We start from the raw sequence: 23,094 nt of genomic DNA, 5'->3' as shown, positions 1-23,094 counted from the left end.
CCCCGTCGCGCTCCAGAGACCGCTGAGGCCTCGCGGGGATCCGCGACCTGGAGTTCGGATGTAGAGCTCGAGGATATAGAGTATGAGCAGACGGGCCTCGCCCTTTCTCTCCCTCCCTCTCCCGAGCACGCACGCGGCGTCCTGCCAGTCGAGTTTTCACATGATTATTAATGCCCCAGCCCGGGAGCGCGCGAGACAGTTTCTTTCGGGCTGGAAGATGTGATTTACACTGCAGTGTTAGACTCCGAGGATTTCGGGCCTGCTTTAGCTGATGACGTTCTCACACCTAGCGGCCAGGAAGCGCGGCTTACTGCAACCTACACGGAGCTTATTGAAGTGCTTTCGCGCGCTACAGAGAAGCTCGCCATTCACTGGCCCGACGAGCCCCGTGAGTCACAATCGTCTAAACTCGACAAAAGATTTTTAAGTGGCCCTAATTCTAGGCCAGAGCGGAGAAAGCTGCCCTTTTTCAGTGATCTGCATCACGAGATCTCGAGAACCTTCCGCTCCAGCCTCCTCGAATCGTTCCTGACCCTCAGGTCAGAAAAAGGAGCGCTTCCCCCGATTTACGAGGTTGGGACAGACCGCGCAAGCGTTTCTGCCCACCTCTCACTTGCTCTCCTTCTCCAACCCTGCCACTTTCGCCGCCCAGCGTGTTTCAAAGTGCAGTTCCTATTCAACCTCGTTCAAACCGTCCGGCGCAGGAGGAAGGAGATGCGTTAAGCTTTCTCCCCTCGCCTCCGAAGCGTTTGATACCTGCCGCTCGCATCCTCGGAGGCACGTTCTGTTTTCCTCAGGAGCAGGCAGACCCGGTAATACCGATCCAGGCAGTGGTACCTCCCACTACGTGTTAGGACGCCAAGTGCTCTCCTTCATGTTCGACCACGCCACCCCATAGGAGTCAGCGCGACACCCTAACACAGGTATGTCCTCTGCATTGCAGCACTCCGCTTCCTCTATCACATTTCTTTCAAGAATGGAGGCGTCTGCCAGGGGTATCACCTTGGATCTTCTGTACAGTTCGGCTCGGCTACACGCTTCAGTTCTGTCGCAACCCCCCTTGCTTCAACTGGGTTTTTCCAACTGTAGTCGACAGCGCCTCAGAGGCTTCTGTACTACAGCAGGAGATTTCGTCCCTTCTCCTCAAGGGAGCTATAGAAAAGGTTCTTTCGAAGGAAGTCGAGTAAGGCTTCTTCAGCCGTTACTTCCTGGTCCCGAAGAAGGGCGGCGGTCTGCGACCTATACTAGACCTCCGCCGGCTGAATTTCTCCCTTTACAAAGGGAAATTCAAGATGTTGACTCTCAAAGCTATCATATCTCAAATTCGGGCGGGGGACTGGTTCGTGACAGTAGACCTGAAGGATGCATTTTCCATATTCAGGTCGTACGGCGACACAGGAGGTTCCTCAGATTCGCCTTTGGAGAAAAGGCGTACCAGTACAGAGTCCTTCCTTTTGGTCTCGTTCTAGCGCCGAGAACGTTCACAAAGTGTATGGATGCTGCTCTGGCCCCGTTGCGGCTCCAGGGCATCCGAATACTCAACTACCTGGACGATTGGCTCCTTTTAGCCCACTCCAGGAAATTAGTGACTCACCACAGGGACATTGTCCTTCGTCACATTCTGTCTCTCGGCTTGAGGTTAAACACAGAGAAGAGTGTTCTTACCCCAGCTCAACGCACAGTTTTCTTAGGGGTGCGCCTGGATTCCGTTCTGATGCAGGCCCGTTTGGCTCCTGCCCGGATTTCCAGTCTTGTGACATGTTTGGCCCGCTTCACGCTCGGCCATTGTGTTTCTGTGGGCACTTGCCGCAGGCTTCTAGGGCTCATGGCCACAGCCTCCCCTGTGTTGCTCTACATGAGACCTTTTCTGTGGTGGATGAAGCTCTCAGGGGCCCGGTCCGCAGGACCGGCTCTTCGCCTGTTGAAGGTGTCGCACAGTTGCTTCCGCACCATTTCAATCTGGCGGGACCCCCTCTTCCATCGGAAAGGTGCAGGGGTGCAGTTTTCTGTTGCCAAATGATTACGATGGATGCCTCTCTGACGGGCTGGGGCGCGGTTTACGAGGGCAGGCCAGCATGGGGGGTCTGGACTGGGGAGTCTTTCTTGGCACATAAACAGCTTGGAGCTGAAAGCTTTTTCCCTGGCCCTTCTTCACTTTCTCCCTTTTCTTGAAGGGCACCATGTCATTGTCAGAACAGACAATATGGCGGTAGTGTCCCATGTAAACCGACAGGGGGGTTCACGGTCGCACACCCTAGACAGGCATGCACGCCACCTCCTCCTGTTGGCTCAGGACAAGTTCTTTTCACTGAGGGCAGTCCATGTCCCCGGGATCTTGAACCTCGCAGCGGATTTTCTGTCGAGGCAGAAGCTCAGGTCGGGGGAATGGATGCTGAACCGTCAAACAGTAGCCCTGATTTGGGACGTGTTCGGAAAAGCGGAAGTGGACCTATTTGCATCTCAGGAGTCGTCCCAATGCCCACTTTGGTTCTCCCTGAGCCCCCCAGCACCGTTGGGAATAGATGCATTCGCCCACCCTTGGCCGATGCAGAAACTTTATGCATTCCCGCCCGTCAAATTGATCCAGGCGATTCTTTCCAGGGTGAGGGAGAGCAGAACCCGTCTCCTACCTGTAGCCCCATTCTGGCCATCCCAGCCGTGGTTCTCGGCGCTGGTTCCTCTTCTGGAATCCCATCCCTGGGAGATTCCGGTCAGGGAGGATCTACTATCCCAGCTTCAGGGCAGGATATGGCACCCTCGCCCAACATTTGGAAGCTATGCGTATGGCCCATCAGCAGTGGCGTCATGCCCATTCAAAGTGAGGGGGCACGTGCCCCCTCAGATTTTTCCTCCCTGATAATTTTTTTGTCACAACTTTATTCCTATTATGCTCCATAATATACCAGAGCCTATAACGACTCAAATGTATTCTTCTGGATGTGTAATAAATCGGTCAGCATCAGCCCGCCCCTTTTTCCTAATATGGTGTCTGTGTAGGCCTATATCAAATCTAGAGCGCTACGCGCGTAGCGCTCTAGAATCTTTGCTGTGTATGTTCAAGCAACTCACTCGTCTCGCACGTTGAGCTGGCAATGTTTTACAGATGGTCTTGAAGTGGTAAGTGGGCAAAGCAACAAATCGGCATTGAATTAGTTATCGGATGATATTAAAAGGTAGTGGGATTATTTGTGGTTGACCTGGAAAAAGTTATGGATGCATTTGATATTAGCTGCGAATTCAGAGCATTAACTTAAGTTGTGTCAGTGTAACGTTATCGATAGCTAGCCTAGTCTAACCGTAAACTAGTTGGCTAACGTTACTGCCATACAAAGCCATAGTAAATATTAAAATAACTTAATTTCAGAGCACCACAAAGTCAGACCTCAGCACCTTTATGTACCTTTAATGTAAGATCGTTCTTAGGTCACATACCAATTTAAAATCATAACATAAAAACTGCAATGGTACTGTTTTTAAAATCATGTGTAGTAGGCCTAAGTGTGTGTGTAAACACGCTTTAATGAAGTAGACTTCAAAAGCTTTTGAATTTGAGTTTACAGTTCTTTCATCAACCTGTCTTTTACATAAACTTACAAAATAGATACTTTAACTTAGTCCTCAGATAGAGGAGGGTTGCTGCTAGCTCCGTTAAGGTATTTCTGTCCCTCCCAAACTGCATTGAAATGGTATGTTTAGCAGCCAGAATTAAAAAAAATTCAGGGGGAGAAACCCCCTGACCCCTCCTAACATGATCCATATCACCCGTCAGAAAACAATTGCAACGTCTCAGATTGTGCCCCCCCAGAATTTTGGCTTGCATGACGCCCCTGCCCATCAGAGTCCGCTGATTCCCGCTGACGTCCAGGAGACCATTGCAAGTGCGAGAGCCCTTTCCACGAGAAGGCTGTATTCCTCCAAGTGGAGGGTTTTTGAGTCATGGTGTTCAACACACGCTATGGATCCAGTCAGCTGCCCGGTGGGTTCAGTGCTTGAGTTCCTACAGGAGAAGTTTGCTTCTGGAGCGGCCGCTACCACTCTGAGAGTATACATTGCTGCTATTGCAGCTCATAGAGAGTCGGATGAGATCCCCCTGGGTAAACTAAGGTTAGTCTCTGCATTTATGCGTGGGGTTAGGCGCCTGAAACCAGCACGCTCCCCTGGAATTCCCTCTTGAGACCTGTCAGTCATCCTGGAGGGCTTAACGGAGGCTCCGTTTGAGCCCTTGGAGTCAGCTCCGGAGCGGATTCTGACTCTCAAGGTTACTCTTTTGTTAGCTTCGACTTCGTTGAAACGGGTGGGGGATTTGCAAGCTCTTTCTGTTAGCGAGACATGTATAGACTTCGCTCCTGGTCTGGTCAGGGTGACTTTAAGACCGAGACCAGGATATGTGCCCAAAGTATTGTCCACAGCATTTCGCTCTCTGGTTATTAAACTTCACTCTTTCCATCCTCCTCCTTTTGTTTCTGAGGAGGACAGGAAACTTAATTTGCTCTGCCCTGTCCGAGCATTGAAGTTCTAAGTGGATCGCTCTGGCTGTTGGAGAAAATCGAACCAGCTCTTGGTATGTTTTCGTGCTGGCCGCCGCGGGCTTGCCGCATCAAAGCAGAGAATTTCCCACTGGGTTACAGAGGCTATTTTACTGGCATGTGAGGTGCGCGGTCTACCTTCACCTCTTAGCATCAGGGCACATTCCACCAGAAGTGTGGCTTCCTCTCAAGTACTTTTTAGAGGGGCCCTCCTGGAAGACATTTGTGTGGCGGCAGGCTGGTCCTCTCCGCACACTTTTGTCAGATTCTACAGTTTGGATCTCGACGTGACTCCCGGTTCCCAAGTTTCATCTGCTTGAACCAGTTGTGTGAGTTATCTGGTGATTGTACTAGTTATGGCAGCGCTATAGTTTGGCTAGTTTGGTATTTCGTTCCCACTGCGTCGTAAGCTACGCAGCGTTGAGTGAACCTATGAAAGAGAACGTCTCTGGTTACTGATGTAACCTATGTTCTCTGAATAGGGAACGAGACGCTGCATTTGCTACCAAGCTCCTCGCGCTGCCGACAAGCTTATTTTTCGGCAGAGAAAGCAGATGGCACGCGCACATATATAATGTGATGACGTAAGAGCGTCGGGGCGGCGCCCGTGCCATCAGCCAATAAATTGGCGTGATTCTATAAGGGCTTCAGACAATCGGCACACCCAGAGGGCGTTCCCATTGCGTCTTAAGCTATGCAGCATCTCGTTCCCTATTCAGAGAACATAGGTTACATCAGTAACCAGAGACGTTTTCCTGCAGTGGGAATTCAAGCAGAATGCTGTAATCATGGCAGCTGTAATTAAACCATAATTATATACAAAATTATATACATAATTATATACCAAAATTATATTATGAAACTGTTTTTGTATCATTTGTTGGGAAAACCTCAACCCCCTCACCTTGTGAGTGTTTTAATTCCGCATAGAGAAAGCCTGACGCACGTCCTGATTTTGCAGAGTTAGATGTGTTCCTGGGTTCCAACATATTTTGTTGATCCTGGCAACATTCCTGTCCAAAGTTTTTATCCTAGCCATATATATCCCTACCCCTAAACCTAACCCTACGCATGACTTATCCCTAAAATCAGAGTGAAATTGTAGGTGAATAAGAAGTTGCTGTTTTTAAGCCTAAACTTGACATAACCTATAAACTTGTCCCTCAAATCTGATTGGCTGATTGGAATGTTGTTCAAGGATAAACAAAGATGTTTATCTAGGAACATGTTGCATTGGTGAAATCCGTTTGTGTCTTAAGACAAGGAGTGCAAAAAAGGAGTGCAAAAAAGCATTGCACGGGGTGTAAAAATCCATGTCCCAGTTCTCTTTGGATGTAAGGAAAATGCGACTCATAAAAACGTATCAAGGCCTAACAGAACCAAACACACTCAAAGTCCTTTTAAGCAGCAATTAGCTAGTCATGTGACAATCACCTGATTACGTAATATAGAATAGTCACAATAGAGAAGAAATTTTAGATAAAAAGAGAAGACAAATCTCACCAAAACATAATTAAACCCAACATAATATGTTCCAATAAAAAGAAATATATATATATATATATATATATATATATATGGTTTAATTACAGCTGCCATGATTAACGAATCGCAAAAACTGTCGATTATTGTAGGTGCTTTCCGAAATACAATGAATGTTCACCCTCAGCCACCCTCAACGAATGTTCACCCTAATAACTATATTTGAATTTCTGATTTGTATATTTCATTGATATCTTTTGTGATTTTTCTTCCTTTTTTTGGAACCTATAATGTCGGGTTTAATTTAGTTTTTGTTAGATATGTCTTATCTTTGTATCTAACAATTTCTTCTCTATTGTGACTATACTATATTACGTAATCAGGTGATTGTCACATGACTAACTAATTGCTGCTTAAAAGGACTCACCCTGATGAAGGCTTATTAGCTGCAACGCGTCGGTGTATGGTTATTTGAAAACTGTTTTGAATTGCTTAAGCCATGATGAAATAAAGGCTTTTTATATACATTTACTTTAACTCTTGAGTGCCTCAGTTTGTGTCTTATTTCTGTTGTGTTTTAGTCCAATTCAGGGAGAATCTCCTGAACCCAGCTGTGTGTCCATGAAGAGCACTGAATCAATGGATAAACCAGTTAACTTCAGGGAGCCTTCTGCTGATGTGAGGTGAGGACAGATTTTATTTTAATTTTTTTCTGATTCGATCATAAACTAGCGCATTACGTACCGTTTCACTAGCTGGTGAACGATCCCAACTTCAGCGTCATCACTACGACACACTCCTTACATCATTGATTACGGCTTTTGTTCACACAGAGTGGGTTCCGGGACTGATACCGGCAATGTTACTAGGTCCCCAACTCGGGATCGATCCCGGCATCAATCCCGAGACGTGTTTGCGTTCACACAGAAGGCACTCTGGCACTTTCCCAGAAAATGGTTTAATTACAGCTGCCATGATTAACGAATCGCAAAAACTTTCGATTATTGTAGGTGCTTTCCGAAATACAATGAATGTTCACCCTCAACCACCCTCAACGAATGTTCACCCTAAGAACTATATTTGAATTTCTGATTTGTATATTTCATTGATATCTTTTGTGATGTTGTCCTTGTATTTATGTATATATATATATTTTTTTTTTCCTTTTTTTTGGAACCTATAATGTCGGGTTTAATTTAGTTTTTGTTAGATATGTCTTATCTTTTTTTCTAACAATTTCTTCTCTATTGTGACTATACTATGTTACGTAATCAGGTGATTGTCACATGACTAATTGCTGCTTAAAAGTACTCACCCTGATGAAGGCTTATTAGCTGCAACGCGTCGGTGTACGGTTATTTGAAAACTGTTTTGAATTGCTTAAGCCATGATGAAATAAAGGCTTTTTATATACATTTACTTTAACTCTTGAGTGCCTCAGTTTGTGTCTTATTTCTGTTGTGTTTTAGTCCAATTCAGGGAGAATCTCCTGAACCCAGCTGTGTGTCCATGAAGAGCACTGAATCAATGGATAAACCAGTTAACTTCAGGGAGCCTTCTGCTGATGTGAGGTGAGGACAGTCTCATGGTTTCGTATTTGTTTTATCATAATCTTTTATAAAAATTTCTAAATTTTAAAACACACAGAAGGCACTCTGGCACTTTCCTAGGATCAATGCGCTGTGTGAAAGGGGCTTAATTAATCTTGTTGGTTGTTATTTAGTTTGACACACCTGTTATGTTTCTATTCTGAATACCTCTTGTTTTTATAAGCCCTGAGTTAATTAATTAATTCCCTGTCCTGTATCGCCTATGTTGTGTACTTGTGTTTTGGATGATTCTTCTGAGTTTTCCTGAGTATGATATTAAAGACTGTTTCCTTTTGAGCCATTGGTCTTCGTCCACTATTTACAACAGCCTCACATGACAGAATATAGGACCGAAAAAAATTAAGATGGACATACCAGCACTGCTTCGCCTTGTTGCCTGCGAGAATCCACCGCTGGTGGAATATTGGTGGTGAAGGTTTCAGCAGGGCGACGCCCTGTTTACCCTCAGCGAGCCAGAGAAGGAGCCCGGACCCACGCCTACCACCGACCGAGCGCTAGAGTCCGCCACCTGGGTCGCCACGGATTCAAAGTGTGCTGTCCATTCCATCACAGAACCAGGAGAGGACCATTGCCTTATAGATCTGTGGTCTGCAGATCCAGTTCCCTCCTGAGTCCCGTCCGGCTATCTGGATGCTCCGGTCCCGTCCAGAGATCTTTCTCCTCCTGTGTTACCGCCCAACATTCTGGTCTCATCTCCTTCGCTGGTTCCGTCGGCTCCACTGGTGTCGTCCTTGTCCTCAGCTCTGCTCGTGCCGCTAACTCTGTATGGCTCATCAGATTCGCCTCAGGCTTCTCAATCACCAGCTTGGCACGAGGATGAGGATTCCCTGGCTTCACCTCAAGCCTCCAGGCCCATGCCTCCACCTCGACCTGTCAGTCTGTCTGCGCCGCCTCGACTCTGCGCTCCCTCGACTCACCGTGATCTGTCAACCCTAGGACTCCACCGGGACTCCCTCGTCCTTCCAGCTCAGCCTCAGTCAGTCGTCCCTCTGTTTCCGCCATGGACTTTTGGTTCCCCGGCTGCGCCTCTACCCTCCACCAGGCTTCTCCTTCCTTCCGGCTTCCCTGTCGTCCTCACGCCCTCCGTCGTCGCCCCGGTCTGCCTTGCCCCAGTCTCTGCAGCTCCACCTTGGGCTTCCGGGCCATGGAGGTCACCCTGGTCCGTTGACCTCTCTGCTACGCCGTCTCCATCGGTCAGGACTCGTTTCGGCACAAGGACGCGCCTTCTGGGATGGGGAGCTACTGTAACATGTATTCTCAGTTTCTGAATTCGTTTGACTTAGTTCTCTAATTAATCTCGTTGTTTGTTAATTAGTTCTACACACCTACTCTGATCACCTGTTGTGTTTATAACTCTGAGTTAACCTTAGTTTCCTGAGTATGATATTAAAGACTGTCTCCTTTTGAGCCATTCGTCTTCATGCACTTCTTACTGCAGCCTCATGTGACACTGATGTACGTGTTTTTGAGAACGAGAATCGGGGGAGGGTGTATGAAGACTAAGAACAAATTAAGGTTTCCAAATTTATGTGGGTGGCTTCATTTTTTAACTGTGCATAATTTATGTTGTGTTTTAGTCTAATTCAGAGAGAATGTCCTGAACCCAGCTGTGTGTCTATGAAGAGCACTGAATCAATTGGTACACCAGTTAACTTCAGGGAACCGTCTGCTGATGAGAGGTGAGGACAGTCTCATGGTTTAATGTTTGTTTTATAATAATTGAATAAAATAAATTCTACATTACATGAAACCACACCGATACAAATAGTACATTATTAAGAACCTGGAACATGTGCTTTGAACAAGATTTGTAAAACATTATTATACATATTTATATTCTTTAGATAGATTTAGATATTAATTTAGATTTGATCATTGAAACATTAATTTGTCTAATTATCTAAATGTGTTCAGCCCATGGATCGTGGGGGGTGGGATGGGTTACATATGTATACATTGTACCATGTAACATTGGGAATACATGTAACCCCAGTTCCCAGAGAGGGGAACGTCAGTTGCTGACGCTCTAAGGCACATTGACAATGTCTGAAATCACAGCAATCTTATTGGCCGAAACGCTGCGTTGATTGCTGACACTATGTTAATAGTGTTAACAGCCGCCTGGGGGCTCGAGCCCCTTCCCTTTTTCAAAATTAATCAACAAATATCAATGATAATATTGTGGTCAATAAAACAAAATGCATTTGATTATAATTAACATGTCAATGTGTAAAAAACTAAAGTAGCCTAAATTCACGTTTATTTTTACGTATCTGTCAGTCTGAGGTGTTATTGCCATAACGTGTTGCTATGGGTTGCGTCACTTGCATGTGTCTTGCTTCGGACTTGACTGAACTTTTGACTGCAAAAGTTATGCATTTTAAAATGAAAATGTACTAGTGTAAACGTTGGTATTCCACAGTCTGCTCTGAGTCGATGCTCTCGAGCCAAATATGGTTCTTTCAGTGAGTATATGATAATCAAAAGGTAGTGTGTCGATTCAATAAAAAAATCCACATATGTGACCCTGGATCACAAATCCAGTCATAAGTCGCACGGGTATATTTGTGGCTATAGACAACAATACATTGTATGGGTCAAAATAATCGATTTTTCTTTTATGCCAAAAATCATTAGGATATTAAGTAAAGATCATGTTCCATGAAGATATTTAGTAAATTTCCTACCGTAAATGTATAAATAATTTATTTTTGTGAGTGGATGCAGCACAATCTTGAACATACACTCACCTAAAGGATTATTAGGAACACCTGTTCAATTTCTCATTAATGCAATTATCTAATCAACCAATCACATGGCAGTTGCTTCAATGCATTTAGGGGTGTGGTCCTGGTCAAGACAATCTCCTGAACTCCAAACTGAATGTCAGAATGGGAAAGAAAGGTGATTTAAGCAATTTTGAGCGTGGCATGGTTGTTGGTGCCAGACGGGCACGAGTATTTCACAATCTGCTCAGTTACTGGGATTTTCACGCACAACCATTTCTAGGGTTTACAAAGAATGGTGTGAAAAGGGAAAAACATCCAGTATGTGGCAGTCCTGTGGGCGAAAATGCCTTGTTGATGCTAGAGGTCAGAGGAGAATGGGCTGACTGATTCAAGCTGATAGAAGAGCAACTTTGACTGAAATAACCACTCATTACAACCGAGGTATGCAGCAAAGCATTTGTGAAGCCACAACACGCACAACCTTGAGGCGGATGGGCTACAACAGCAGAAGACCCCACCGGGTACCACTCATCTCCACTACAAATAGGAAAAAGAGGCTACAATTTGCACGAGCTCACCAAAATTGGACAGTTGAAGACTGGAAAAATGTTGCCTGGTCTGATGAGTCTCGATTTCTGTTGAGACATTCAGATGGTTGAGTCAGAATTTGGCGTAAACAGAATGAGAACATGGATCCATCATGCCTTGTTACCACTGTGCAGGCTGGTGGTGATGGTGTAATGGTGTGGGGGATGTTTTCTTGGCACACTTTAGGCCCCTTAGTGCCAATTGGGCATCATTTAAATGCCACGGCCTACCTGAGCATTGTTTCTGACCATGTCCATCCCTTTATGACCACCATGTACCCATCCTCTGATGGCTACTTCCAGCAGGATAATGCACCATGTCACAAAACTCGAATCATTTCAAATTGGTTTCTTGAACATGACAATGAGTTCACTGTACTAAAATGGCCCCCACAGTCACCAGATCTCAACCCAATAGAGCATCTTTGGGATGTGGTGGAACGGGAGCTTCGTGCCCTGGATGTGCATCCCACAAATCTCCATCAACTGCAAGATGCTATCCTATCAATATGGGCCAACATTTCTAAAGAATGCTTTCAGCACCTTGTTGAATCAATGCCACGTAGAATTAAGGCAGTTCTGAAGGCGAAAGGGGGTCAAACACAGTATTAGTATGGTGTTCCTAATAATCCTTTAGGTGAGTGTAAATGGACAAGTTTAAAGAAGATTTTCTCAATGTTTAGATTTTTTTTGCATCCTCAGATTCCAGATTTTCTAATAGTTGTATCTCGAACAAATATTGCCCTATCCTAACAAACCATACATCAATGGAAAGCTTATTTATTCAGCTTTCAGGTGATGTATAAATCTCAATTTCAGAAAATTGACCCATGTGACTGGTTTTGTGGTCCAGGGTCACATATTACATAGTTTAAAATATTACATAATTCATTGATGCCTGTTTGTAATCATTTGAAAATTACATGGACAGACGAATTTACATGTATGAAGCGATCTAAATCTGCATAGTTTAAACAATGGATGTTAACTGAGTACAAAGCACTGCACAAAACCAGCACCAAAAGTAGCATTAATGGTAAGTAGTATTTAAGTCACTTGTATGTAGTCTATGTATATTGATACACCATTTACCATTTGAAAAACTATCATAACCAACTATCATAGTTGGTAAAATCAAGCCCAGGCGGCACCTACAGGCCTATTATGTGAAGTGTAGGCTGACAACAACATGCAAAATGGTGACGTGAAAGGACTTATATCTTAAGATTTGTGATAATTTTGAGGCAATTGTATATATAAAAGAATATACAGTACTGGTCAAAAACTTGGACACATTCATATTTTTAATGGTTTTAAAGAAGTCTCTAATGCACATCAAACCTGCATTTATTTGATCAAAAATCAGTTCTGTTGTAAAGATAATCAATAATTGAATGAGTTAATTTCATCTATAAAGCAGTTCTGCAAAAAATTATGTCATCGTCCAGCTCAGTTCAGTTCTCATACAACAGTGTCAGTATAAGTTTCCCCATCTAAGCAAGCCAGAGGTGACAGTGGCAAGAAACCCAAACTCCATTAGGTAACAGAATGGAGAAAAGATTTGGGAGAAACCAGGCTTAGTTGGGGGGCCAGTTCTCCCCTGGCCAACGAACAAACACAGTGTGATTATGATTCAGGCTGCATCACAAGTCAGAAATCAGATTCTGGAGTAGTAGCATTCAAATATTTTATACAGTTCCTTTTGCTTGAAGATTGATTCATCATGCCAGAATAGAGACAAAACTGGTCATAGGTCTGTGCAGAGGACTTGTCTTGTGGTCTCTGCTGAGGATCTGTGCCGAAGGCTGTTATGTCGACAAGCCTTCACAGGGGATTGTCTATCTGACATGATCTCTGCTGACATTAAGGGCTGCATTGTGGTCGTGTCTAGGGGCAGGGCCACCATCTGACCTGGATATGGATCTGATCCGTCTGACTACGGTAACCTCGGGATAAGGATGAAAAAGACATACCATTAGCGTAGATGCTATCATTCTTTACGATGTAACAAGTACATTGAGTGTTATAGGAAGTGTTCCTGGTTCGGGTTGACCTAATTTATGCAGCCTATAAATTGTTAATTTATAACAATCATTTAACTGATTTGAATAATACAAATTGATAATGTGTTATGTGTATGCCAGGTTAGAGAGATCTGTTAGTTTAGATTTAAACTAATAGAGTGTGTCTGCTAGGCTAGGAAGACTATTCCAGAGTTTGGATGCTAAATGGGAAAAGGATCTACCGCCTGTAGTTGATTTTGATATTCTAATTCTATTATCAACTATCCAGAATTTTGAGATTGCAATAGACGTGAATGACTATAACGTGTTAAGAGCTCGCTCAATTATTAAAGAGATAAACCATTTAGTGCTTTACAAAGTGACATTGCCAGCATCATACAGCGTTTTTAGTTGTTTTTGTCAACTTGTCAAAAACGCAAAGGAAAAATGTTTCAGTTTTTAGTACATTTTTGTCATGTAAACGTATCCTTAATGAGTGTGTGGTGCTGGGGAGCTAACAGAAATTCTGTTATCTGTGTAGTTAAGTGTTTCCCCACCGTGTTCCTTGAGGCACACCAATAGTACACATTTTGGCTGTAGCCTATCTACTTCTGGGTTGTATCCGAAATCATACCCTATACCCTCATTCCCTATTCCCTACATTGGCCCACTTAGTTCACTTGAAAGAGTGAAAGAAAACGAGTGATTGAATTCAGACACTGTGTGCTGTAACGACTGAGACAATCAGACACAGTCAGACACATAACTATTTGTTACATTTAACAAATAAGCTTCAAAGCCCACTCTTAGGAATGAAACATCCCCCCAAAAGAGACAAGAGAGCAGGAAAGGTTTCAGTCGCCAGGGTAACGATCAGATAAGATGGCTTTATTGCTGTGAAAAATTAGGTCATGTTGTCAAGACCTAGGCCATAGGAAAGACAGAAACAGACCTTAAAACAGACTTTCCTGCATTCATTTATAGACAAACTGATCTATAAATGAACTTGCATCCCAGGACACTGTGTGAATGATTTACTGTCTTGTGTAGTGTCTTTGATACTATTATTTCTTTGACCTATGTATTCATTTTCTCTTTTAAACTCTTTGGATCAATGTTTCATAGACTTGCATACTATGGTTAACCAAAATCATATGTGTAGCATGTTTTGTCACTTTAAACTCCAATCTTCGTCTCCCATTTGTTAATTTACATTACATTTTGCTAACTGTGTGACACCTTAGTATTATAAGAATCTTGAAGATTCTTTTGTTAAACACCCAATCAAATTACTGAACAAAGGGTCGTAAAGAAATTCCCTCCTTAGGGAACAACTTCTTATTGGCTCACACACCTCCAGAGGGTGTGACATCTTCACACTTTAAGAATCACTGATCACAAGAACGAAATACAAATACAAAAACATTATTTTATTTAAAACATTAAATAAAATAGTCCAGGCCTGGCCTCTCTCGATCTCCACTGTCATCGCTCCCCCTTTTATGCTTCAGCTCCTCCGTGAGAGATACAAGACCGATGCATCTCGCAGGTGTCGCTCATTATCAATCACACCACCGGCCTTGCGCCGTTCTCCCACGGCCCTCAGCCTCGTCCTGCTCGCCACATACCCGAGGCAGCGCTCAGGGCAGACGGCAGGAGTCCCCCGTTCCCTGCTTCTCCCCATCATGGTGAACGGCAGCAGGCTCCGGCCTCTGGCAAACGGCGGCGACTCCTCCGCTCCCTCACGGACAGCAGCCGCCCCTTCAGCACCCAGGCAGTCGACAGCGAGCTCGACCGCCCCCCGAATGGCAGTTGGCACAAATGACATCTGGTACACATTTTTACTCGCCCTAGGTTGTCTAAACTGTCTCCTTGATGGTAACAACTGGAATTTAGAATGTAAGGGATGAGAAAAATCCTCTATAATAACCCATGCTTTTTGTTTAACTTTTAATAAATACATCTCAATCAGTTGTCTTTGTGTCTTACCTACAATTGCGCTAGCTACATTAACCACCCTAGACAATTTCTGCTTTGATTTAACAGTCAGAACTCCATACCACATAGTCATATAAAAAGACATAATACTCTATACAAGATTCTTATAGACAATCTCTAAAATAGTTTTTGCTCACGCCAAAGTGTTTTAGCCTCCAAATAAGATGCAATCTCTGCATTGCCTTTTTAAAAACATAATCCACATTTCCAGCAAAACTCAAGATACTATCTATGAATGTTCCCAAGTATTTAAAACTATTGACTATTTCTACCTGGTATCCATTGAGTATTAAAGGTTGTAATTTTTCAGAGCAATTTTTCAAATAAAGTAGTCCAGGTTTGGCCTCTCTCAATCTCCACTGTCGTCGCTCCCCCTTTTATGCTTCTGCTCCTCCGCGAGAGATACGAAACCGGTGTGTCACGCAGGTGTTGCTCATTATCAATCACGCCACCGGCCTTGCACCGTTCGGTATTCTCTAGCCGTTGAGCATGCATCAGTTGTACACTCGTTAGTGCGGTGCATTATGGGATTGAATGAGTGCACTGAATAACACCCACTATGGTTTCAGACACCACTACAAATGGCTGTCCCCCCTATTTAATGGTATAGGGGGTGATTCTGGACAGATTCCCTTGTCTTGGAGTCTCTACTAATGAGCTGATAAGTTGAATCAGGTTTGCTTAATCAGGAAGAGTTTGATAATGTGTACCATTGGTGTGCTCCAGGAACAGGGTTGGGAAACACTGAAAAATACATATGTATCCATAGATGTAGAGTTGTGTATTAAATGCTTGAACAAATATTTAAATGTTCTGATAAATGATTTCCAATGTTCTAATCAGTCACAAACAGGATGGATCAAAGTCCCTTGAAAAGAAGCAGTTGGACTCTATTTTTAAGGTAGGAGTGATTTTTATGTTTTTCTGTGTGGGACTAGGTTTTTCTATGTTTATAAATGTTTTTGAAGCTTTTGGTAAACAGGGAAACATTAATAACAATCACAATATGTTCTACTATAAGTGTCAGAAACAAAACCTCCCACCTGCCCTCATTCGTAGATGTTATAAGTACAAGTCGTTCATATTGTACTCCAAGAAACTAAATGAGTATGTGACTGACTGCGTAAATATAGTAAATATATGAATATATAAACATATGAGGAAAAATAAAACCAACAAAAATGAATGAATAAAATTACTTTGATAATGCATACTAATAATATATACATACATATACATATCATAAATGTATATACACCTATATTTAAAGAAAACTATATATACCTACATAATTATACATATATGTGCATTACATTCATTTACACACCCCATATACTCATACAAACACATTTATACTTATACACCTGCATGGCCACGCGTACTTGCATACTCATACCATATGCATACATACTTGTAACAGCCCACATACATCATGTTCACATACATCATGTTCACATACATGTCCATACACGTCAATGAAAAATGAGATAATTAAGTGGGTAAAAAGAATATATGAATGGAAGAAAATTGCAAATGACACTTAACTTCTATCACTAAGGATATTCCCAGTAACTTTAATACTAACAAGAACTAAAAAGGCGGTAACCATCTTTATTAACCTGATTGTCGGAAGTACTACAGGTCCTTGTTAAGATAACAGGTAATATCTAGTCAAAGCGCACACCTTTCCTTGACCACTAAGCCTTTAAGAAGTTATAAATCAAGATTAAGTAAGGATTTTATTGGGTTCCAAATTTTTACATATGTCTTGGGTCTATTTTCTAACTTATATCTCAGCTCTTCGAGGGGTAAAACATTACTTAGGTCTCTGAGCCAACTCTCAAATATGGGCACCGACTCAGATTTCCACTTCTGTAAAATTGCTTTTTTTGCTGAGATCATGCATAACGAAACGACCTGTGATAAATATTTATTTCCTATACTTGAAGTATCCCCAAAAATGCCCACTTTTGGCTCAGGTGCCTAGTTAATTTTATATGCTTCTGAGGGAAATTAAAATATATGCTGCCAGAAAGGCCAGATTTTATGACATGACCAGAAAGCATGAGACAACGTACCTTCTACGATTTTACATTTGTTACATGTAGAGGATAGGTAAATCCTATGTACAGTAGTTTGGTCCTTGAATAATGAAGTTTGTGGATAACTTTAAATTGGATCACATGTCTAGCATTAATAGAACATTCATGAATTTTATTAAGACATCCTTCCCATGAATCACTGGACAATTCTATAGCAAGTTCCTTCTCCCATTCTTGCTTAAAGGGTTAGTTCACCCAAAAATGAAAATTATGTCATTAATGACTCACCCTCATGTCGTTCCAAGCCCGTAAGACCTCCGTTCATCTTCGGAACACAGTTTAAGATATTTTAGATTTAGTCCGAGAGCTTTCTGTCCCTCCATTGAAAATGTATGTACGGTATACTGTCCATGTCCAGAAAAGGTAATACAGACATCATCAATGTAGTCCAAGTGACTACAGTGGCTCAATCTTAAGTTTATAAAGCGACGAGAATACTTTTTGTGCGCAAAAAAACAAAAAAAATAACGACTTTATTCCACTATTCATTTCCTTCTCTCTGGGCCTCGAGTTTTTTCACGTAGTATAACTGCGTAGCGCATCTGTGTTGTACGTCACACGTAGGCTCACTATTGGCCGACGCTGGTCATGTGTGTGATGCGTCTGACGTACAACCCAGAAGCGCTACGCAGTTATACTACGTGAACACCATAATATGTGAGCAACATGTACGTACATGTTTGTATTTTTGAGAGAATAATGTTTATGCATGGTTATTGAAAAAACTAAAAATTTAAGTTTCTGAAATAGGGCCACAAAACACATACTAAATATGTGTCCACAAGACTTTTGAATAATGGGTGTTGTCACTTAGAGTTTTTTCTTCAAAATGATCTGAAAATCATCCTGCCTAATCATTCACATAAAACAATACATTGATTTAAACTTTGTAAGACACGTTTTGTTTGAAAAGGCAATATGCGTGTGGGCGTGATTCACACCTGAGAAGACAATGACCCCATAATGAGCTGCATAATGAGCCTTTCATTCAGGTGTGTCACTGAGAGTACCACAAGTAAAGAATGTGAGGACTTATTTTGTATGCATGCAAATTGCTAGTAACTAGGACTAGTAACTAGTAACTATGCAGTTAATTCTCATACTGTATTTTCAGAAAGTTTTGGAATATAAAATATAATATATTTTATTAAACAGTTTTCACATATAAATCAACAATATTTTCGAGTTCTTTTTAAAAAGCATACATCGATTTGATCATATGTATTTCAAAGTTAAGGATTCATTAGTTTGAATATTGGAACAAACACTATAATAACATCTTAGTTGATAAATCAATATACCTACTTTATTTTTAACAAAACATCACATACTATATATTTAACATATAAGCAGAAATATTTGCATATAAATGTTAATTTGCAGTTTAATACGTTGCTTATACAAAGACATTTTATTTCAACATTTCAGTTGATTTTTACTCATCTCAGTATAGCAATATAGTTTGGTAAAAGCTAAACTAGTAGATGTGTTCATGTAAAAAATAACATGTTTACTAATGTAAGTGCAAGTGTGCGCTGTTGTTTACAGCTGTAGTAAACATCTGTGCCGTTCATTCATTCACACACAGACACGCGATTCATATTTAAACAGTCCTTATCGCGATTAGAACAAAGCACTTAAGAATAAAACACATACTCACAGTCCTCTGAATAGCTGGATCCATTGCTCCTCGATGTGAAACTAAATTATTCCTAAGGATTATTCCTCACAGCGAAGCAAGACGACAAAGTGTACGAGTCTGATTAAACTCGCAGTGTGTTTTATCCAGCTGATGTGGGCGTTGCCACGTTTGCATGGATCGCCTCAGATCATTTGCATTTGAATAGTGCGCGCTCTCCGTGGGCGTGGTGACATTAAAACTTAATGAGCTACAATGAGCTGAGATGAAAACGGCTGACATCTCTCTCTTTTCATACAGATTACATAAACTGAGAATATTTGTTTTTTAAATATAAATTACTTCATTTAAAAGAAGAGAATTCAAGCTTCATGCCTGTGTCTGAATGCCTGTTTGACTGAGTATTCGCTGAGATATAGTTCATTTTCGGACGCGTTTCATAATGGACTTCACTGACAGAGCGAAGGCAGAACTCGCATCATGTTTATTTTTCTTTATTTGGCAAAAAGCACAACACTTTGTTTTTATTGTGAGTATACACAAAAATAATAGACACTTAACAGGATCGAATGATGTATAACACTTGTATGTAAGATCAAAATTTGAGTATTTTTCAAGAGTACTTTTGCACTGATAAGAAAAAAAGCGAGCAGATCACACCGGCGTGATTGCCGACCCCAGGGAGTTAAGCTTATAATTATTACTCCATCCTGCTCTTTAGGCCACTGTGGAAGCTTGTTTCCACCGCAGTATGAAAACAGTATGTGAAACAAGTAGTACATCTGAAAGCATGAGTTTTATCACTGAGGTGCCATGCAGATGTATGCATGAGAAACAATTACTGTCAAAATAGGGCTTTAGACTATTTGAAGTTAAAGGCAGCATCCATCATCTGTAAGCATATGCAGCAGAGATTTGCTATATAGTATTGCTTTATGTGAGTATACTATATGTATGAAAATAACTAGGATGTACTACATACACAACTTTTTTAATATATCGCTGGCTGTTATTATATTTTATAGTTTTGGACGGTGTAACTTTCAAACTTTCAACATAAAATGGTATGTACTGCATACAGTTCAGTCATGACAACTCTCGTTTTAATAATTTAAAACATTTTATTAGTAAAAATGAAATGTACATAGGTTTGGTCTTGGCAGACTAGATCTGCTACGTTGTTGCTGCTGCTGGAGATAATGTTGCTGCTGCTGCAGAGCAAGTATGACTTTCTTCCAGTATTGCCAACTTAGCAACTTTGTCGCTATTTTTAGCAACTTTTCAGACCCCTTTAGCGACATTTTTTCAAAAAAGCGACTAGCAATAAATCTAGTGACTTTTTGGACAAACCAGTAACCTCAAAATGTTGCCTTTACTGTCCTGCCAGTGCGAGGTCATGCTAAGAGGAGCAGCAGCACGTTCATCTGTTGAGCACATGGCTGCTAACAAACGTGAATGAGTAGTGTTTTTCCATGAACTTATAACTTTTCTGCTTTTCTTTTGTTTTATATTTAAAGAATTTAGTTTGACCATTTTAATTTCCTTTCTTTTCTTGTGCTTAATACTTGTAATACTCACTATCACAGAGCTTTAGTTCATCCGATTCCCGAACTCTCTCAATTCAGATAATTTTCCACATAGGCCTATATAAAATGTAATCATTATCTATATCATAGCTACTCATTCTATTGTCTGACCAAAAAAAAAAAAAAAAAAAAAAAAAAAACATAGGAAATGAGAACAGCTTTATTTGACATTCAATTCAATTATATTATATTATATTATATTATATTATATTATATTATATTATATTATATTATATTATATTATATTATATTATATACAGTATGTGATCATTCATTTAGAGAGAAAACACATTAGGCAGGCAGAATGCAAGTACGAAGCGATGACGTCATGAATATGCTAATTGACGTGTGACATCATCTAGCGACATTTAGCAACTTTTAGGGAAGGCGTTAGCTACTTTCGTTTGAAAATAGTGGGCAACACTGCTTGCTTCTGCAAATGTTGCAGATCCAGTTCTGTACATAAAGAATTCCACACAGCAGACAGCAGGATGGCTTCAAAAAGACTGTATTTATTGACCCTGGAAACATATTGTTTGTTTGTTTATTTATTTCAACAGGGACAATGTGCAAAAAACATTAATTAAAGATGCCTTGCACCAGATTTAGCCTAAGCTAGTTTCCATCTGCAGTCCCTGAGCAGGTGAATTACAATACAAAATATACAAAAAATTTATTTGACCACTCAAATGCAACTATTAATTCATTCAATCAATCATACACCCATTACAGCCACCAGTCCTAATATAATCATACCAAATTTACTACAATAAAACATTACTAAAAATCATATATACATACACAATATGGGACAATTGATCAGAATAATATCCGTTGCGCCAACCTCTTCCCACGTTATAAACAATATTAACTGGGAAGAGTGAGAAGAAAACAAGTGCGTCTAGCCTCGCCAGCATTCATTTGCAATTCTGAGGCTGACGGTACTCACGCACTCTCCTTAGGCGTAGCGCGCAACACTGATAAGCGTCCCACTTGATGAAACACCTTAATTGTAGTTCCTAACCACAATAACATTGCATGACTCACTCGTATAAGTATTTAATACAAAATGAAACCGAAAGTCTTTTACTTCATAGGAAAATAGTTTTGGGAAGTTCATCATATAAGAATTAAATACAATTAATATTTCTCTCTTCCCAACTTGCTACACTAAATCAGTAGTCGCCGACCTGCCGATTGTAGTAGTTGAGTAGTATATCTTTATCACTGTCCCAGTAGCTCCAGAAAAGAAGAGAATAATATGTAAAAAACAAAACAAAACGCATTATCAAGGCTCGAAATTGCAACCATTTTGGTCACATATGCTCATTTGCGAGTGCAAATAATTGTTGTGGTGCTACCTTTTTTCTAGAGACGCGCCGGTCTACCGGACATAAACGGGAAACACTTTTTTTACATGAGCGGAAAAACTAAATTGGCAACCGGTATCGGTATATGATCTGCTCACTGCAAGTGTTACAGCTATTGGTTTTAGTGAATAAGCATTTTACTCTTAAAGGGACATTGTGTAGGAATTTCTCCCATCTAGTGGTGAAATTGTATTTTGCATTCAAACGAATAGTGCTCTCCAGCGCCTCGCTTTATCAAATGCGTGTTGCATCTACGGTAGCCGTTATGTACCAAAAAGCTATGACAGGATGTCTTCTAATAGCACTTCATCGAGTTTTCCTTCGGGTGAACAGGTTTGTTATTTCAAGACCGTAACATTGACTTACCTGTCGAGAAGAAAGGAGGCAACTTCAGCGTCTCTTTTGAAATCTTTCTGCTGCATTAGCTCTTTCCACCTGGAAAAAGCTATCCCGACATTAACCCTTGTTTTTTGTAATCTCCGGTCACGTTTCCTTTTACAGTCTATTTTGGACTTTTTCGACAATGAGGACTCCTTATCCTGTGACTCAGCATATGTATGGTCCTCCATTATAAATAGCCGTGCAGTGCAGCCTTTTAAACTTGCCGGGGCAGTGACAAGCGCCTCTCACTGCTCTGCTCCTCCGCTTCTGCTGGTTTCAGTCACGTGACGCTGGCTCTGAACGAAAACACGTTGTGGAAATGCGTTGGCCTAGTACTTTTTGTCCCTCTCTGCTATTATAGTTTTTCAAGATGGCGGAACTACATGGAAGCCTCCGTGGACCTACCCGTCCCATGTATATAAAGATAATAAATTCTTCGTTTACGAGGATAAGTCAGATCATTGACAGAGGTATTTGTACATCATTGAGGACATATTTATGAATAAAAATATTGATTTTAGATAATAAAATACCTAAAAAACTACACATTGTCCCTTTTGAACTTTTGCACTTTTGAAACTTTATATGATCTGCTCACTGCAAATGTTACAGTGTTGTTACATTAATATTTGTCTTGGTTGCATCAATTTTAAACTTTATAACCAAAGCATTTAATGTAGCCTAATTCAAATACAATTCAAATACTAAATGAAAGGCCTCACGTTGGAAGTACAATCTCTTTTTCAATCTATTCTTCTATTCGTAGATCTTGCCTTTCATTAAGGCCAAGGTCAGGGATCTTGGGCTTGAAAAGGTTGGTGACCACTTTGCTTAATGGTCAGAACATAAATAAAAGGGAACATGTTGCTGCTAGGGAGAGAGACGGAAACCCCCTGAAGCAGATCTAGGCAGGTGATGCTGGGTAGGTGGAGGGCTAGAAAGAGAACTTGCATAGTGCACAGCGATAGTGCATTCATTTGATGTGTCAAGGTTATAAAGGGACATGATAATAAATAGCCTACTTGACATCGATCTGCTGGGAACATTGTGTTTGATAAATAGTCTTTTTTGTTATTAATTA

At 41.3% G+C, this 23,094-nt stretch overlaps 1 protein-coding gene across 1 annotated transcript in view; it reads left to right on the top strand.

The window, feature by feature from the left end:
• Positions 1-2,385: 2,385 nt before the first annotated feature.
• LOC311302990 (uncharacterized protein) overlaps positions 2,386-23,094 on the top strand; it is a gene marked incomplete at both ends in the record, with an annotated part of 79,445 nt that continues 58,736 nt past the window's right edge. The window contains 5 exons of the mRNA XM_084429193.1: positions 2,386-2,781; positions 3,770-4,104; positions 6,590-6,691; positions 7,478-7,579; positions 15,779-15,836. Of these exons, the coding sequence (XP_084285319.1) occupies positions 2,386-2,781; positions 3,770-4,104; positions 6,590-6,691; positions 7,478-7,579; positions 15,779-15,836 (993 nt within the window). The remainder of the gene's footprint in view (positions 2,782-3,769; positions 4,105-6,589; positions 6,692-7,477; positions 7,580-15,778; positions 15,837-23,094) is intronic.

This window comes from Rutilus rutilus, assembly GCF_951802725.1.
Source record: "Rutilus rutilus genome assembly, chromosome: 13".
NCBI classification, from domain to species: domain Eukaryota; kingdom Metazoa; phylum Chordata; class Actinopteri; order Cypriniformes; family Leuciscidae; genus Rutilus; species Rutilus rutilus.
The sequence above is the reverse complement of the archived record's forward strand: the minus strand, read 5'-3'. Positions and strand labels throughout refer to the sequence as shown.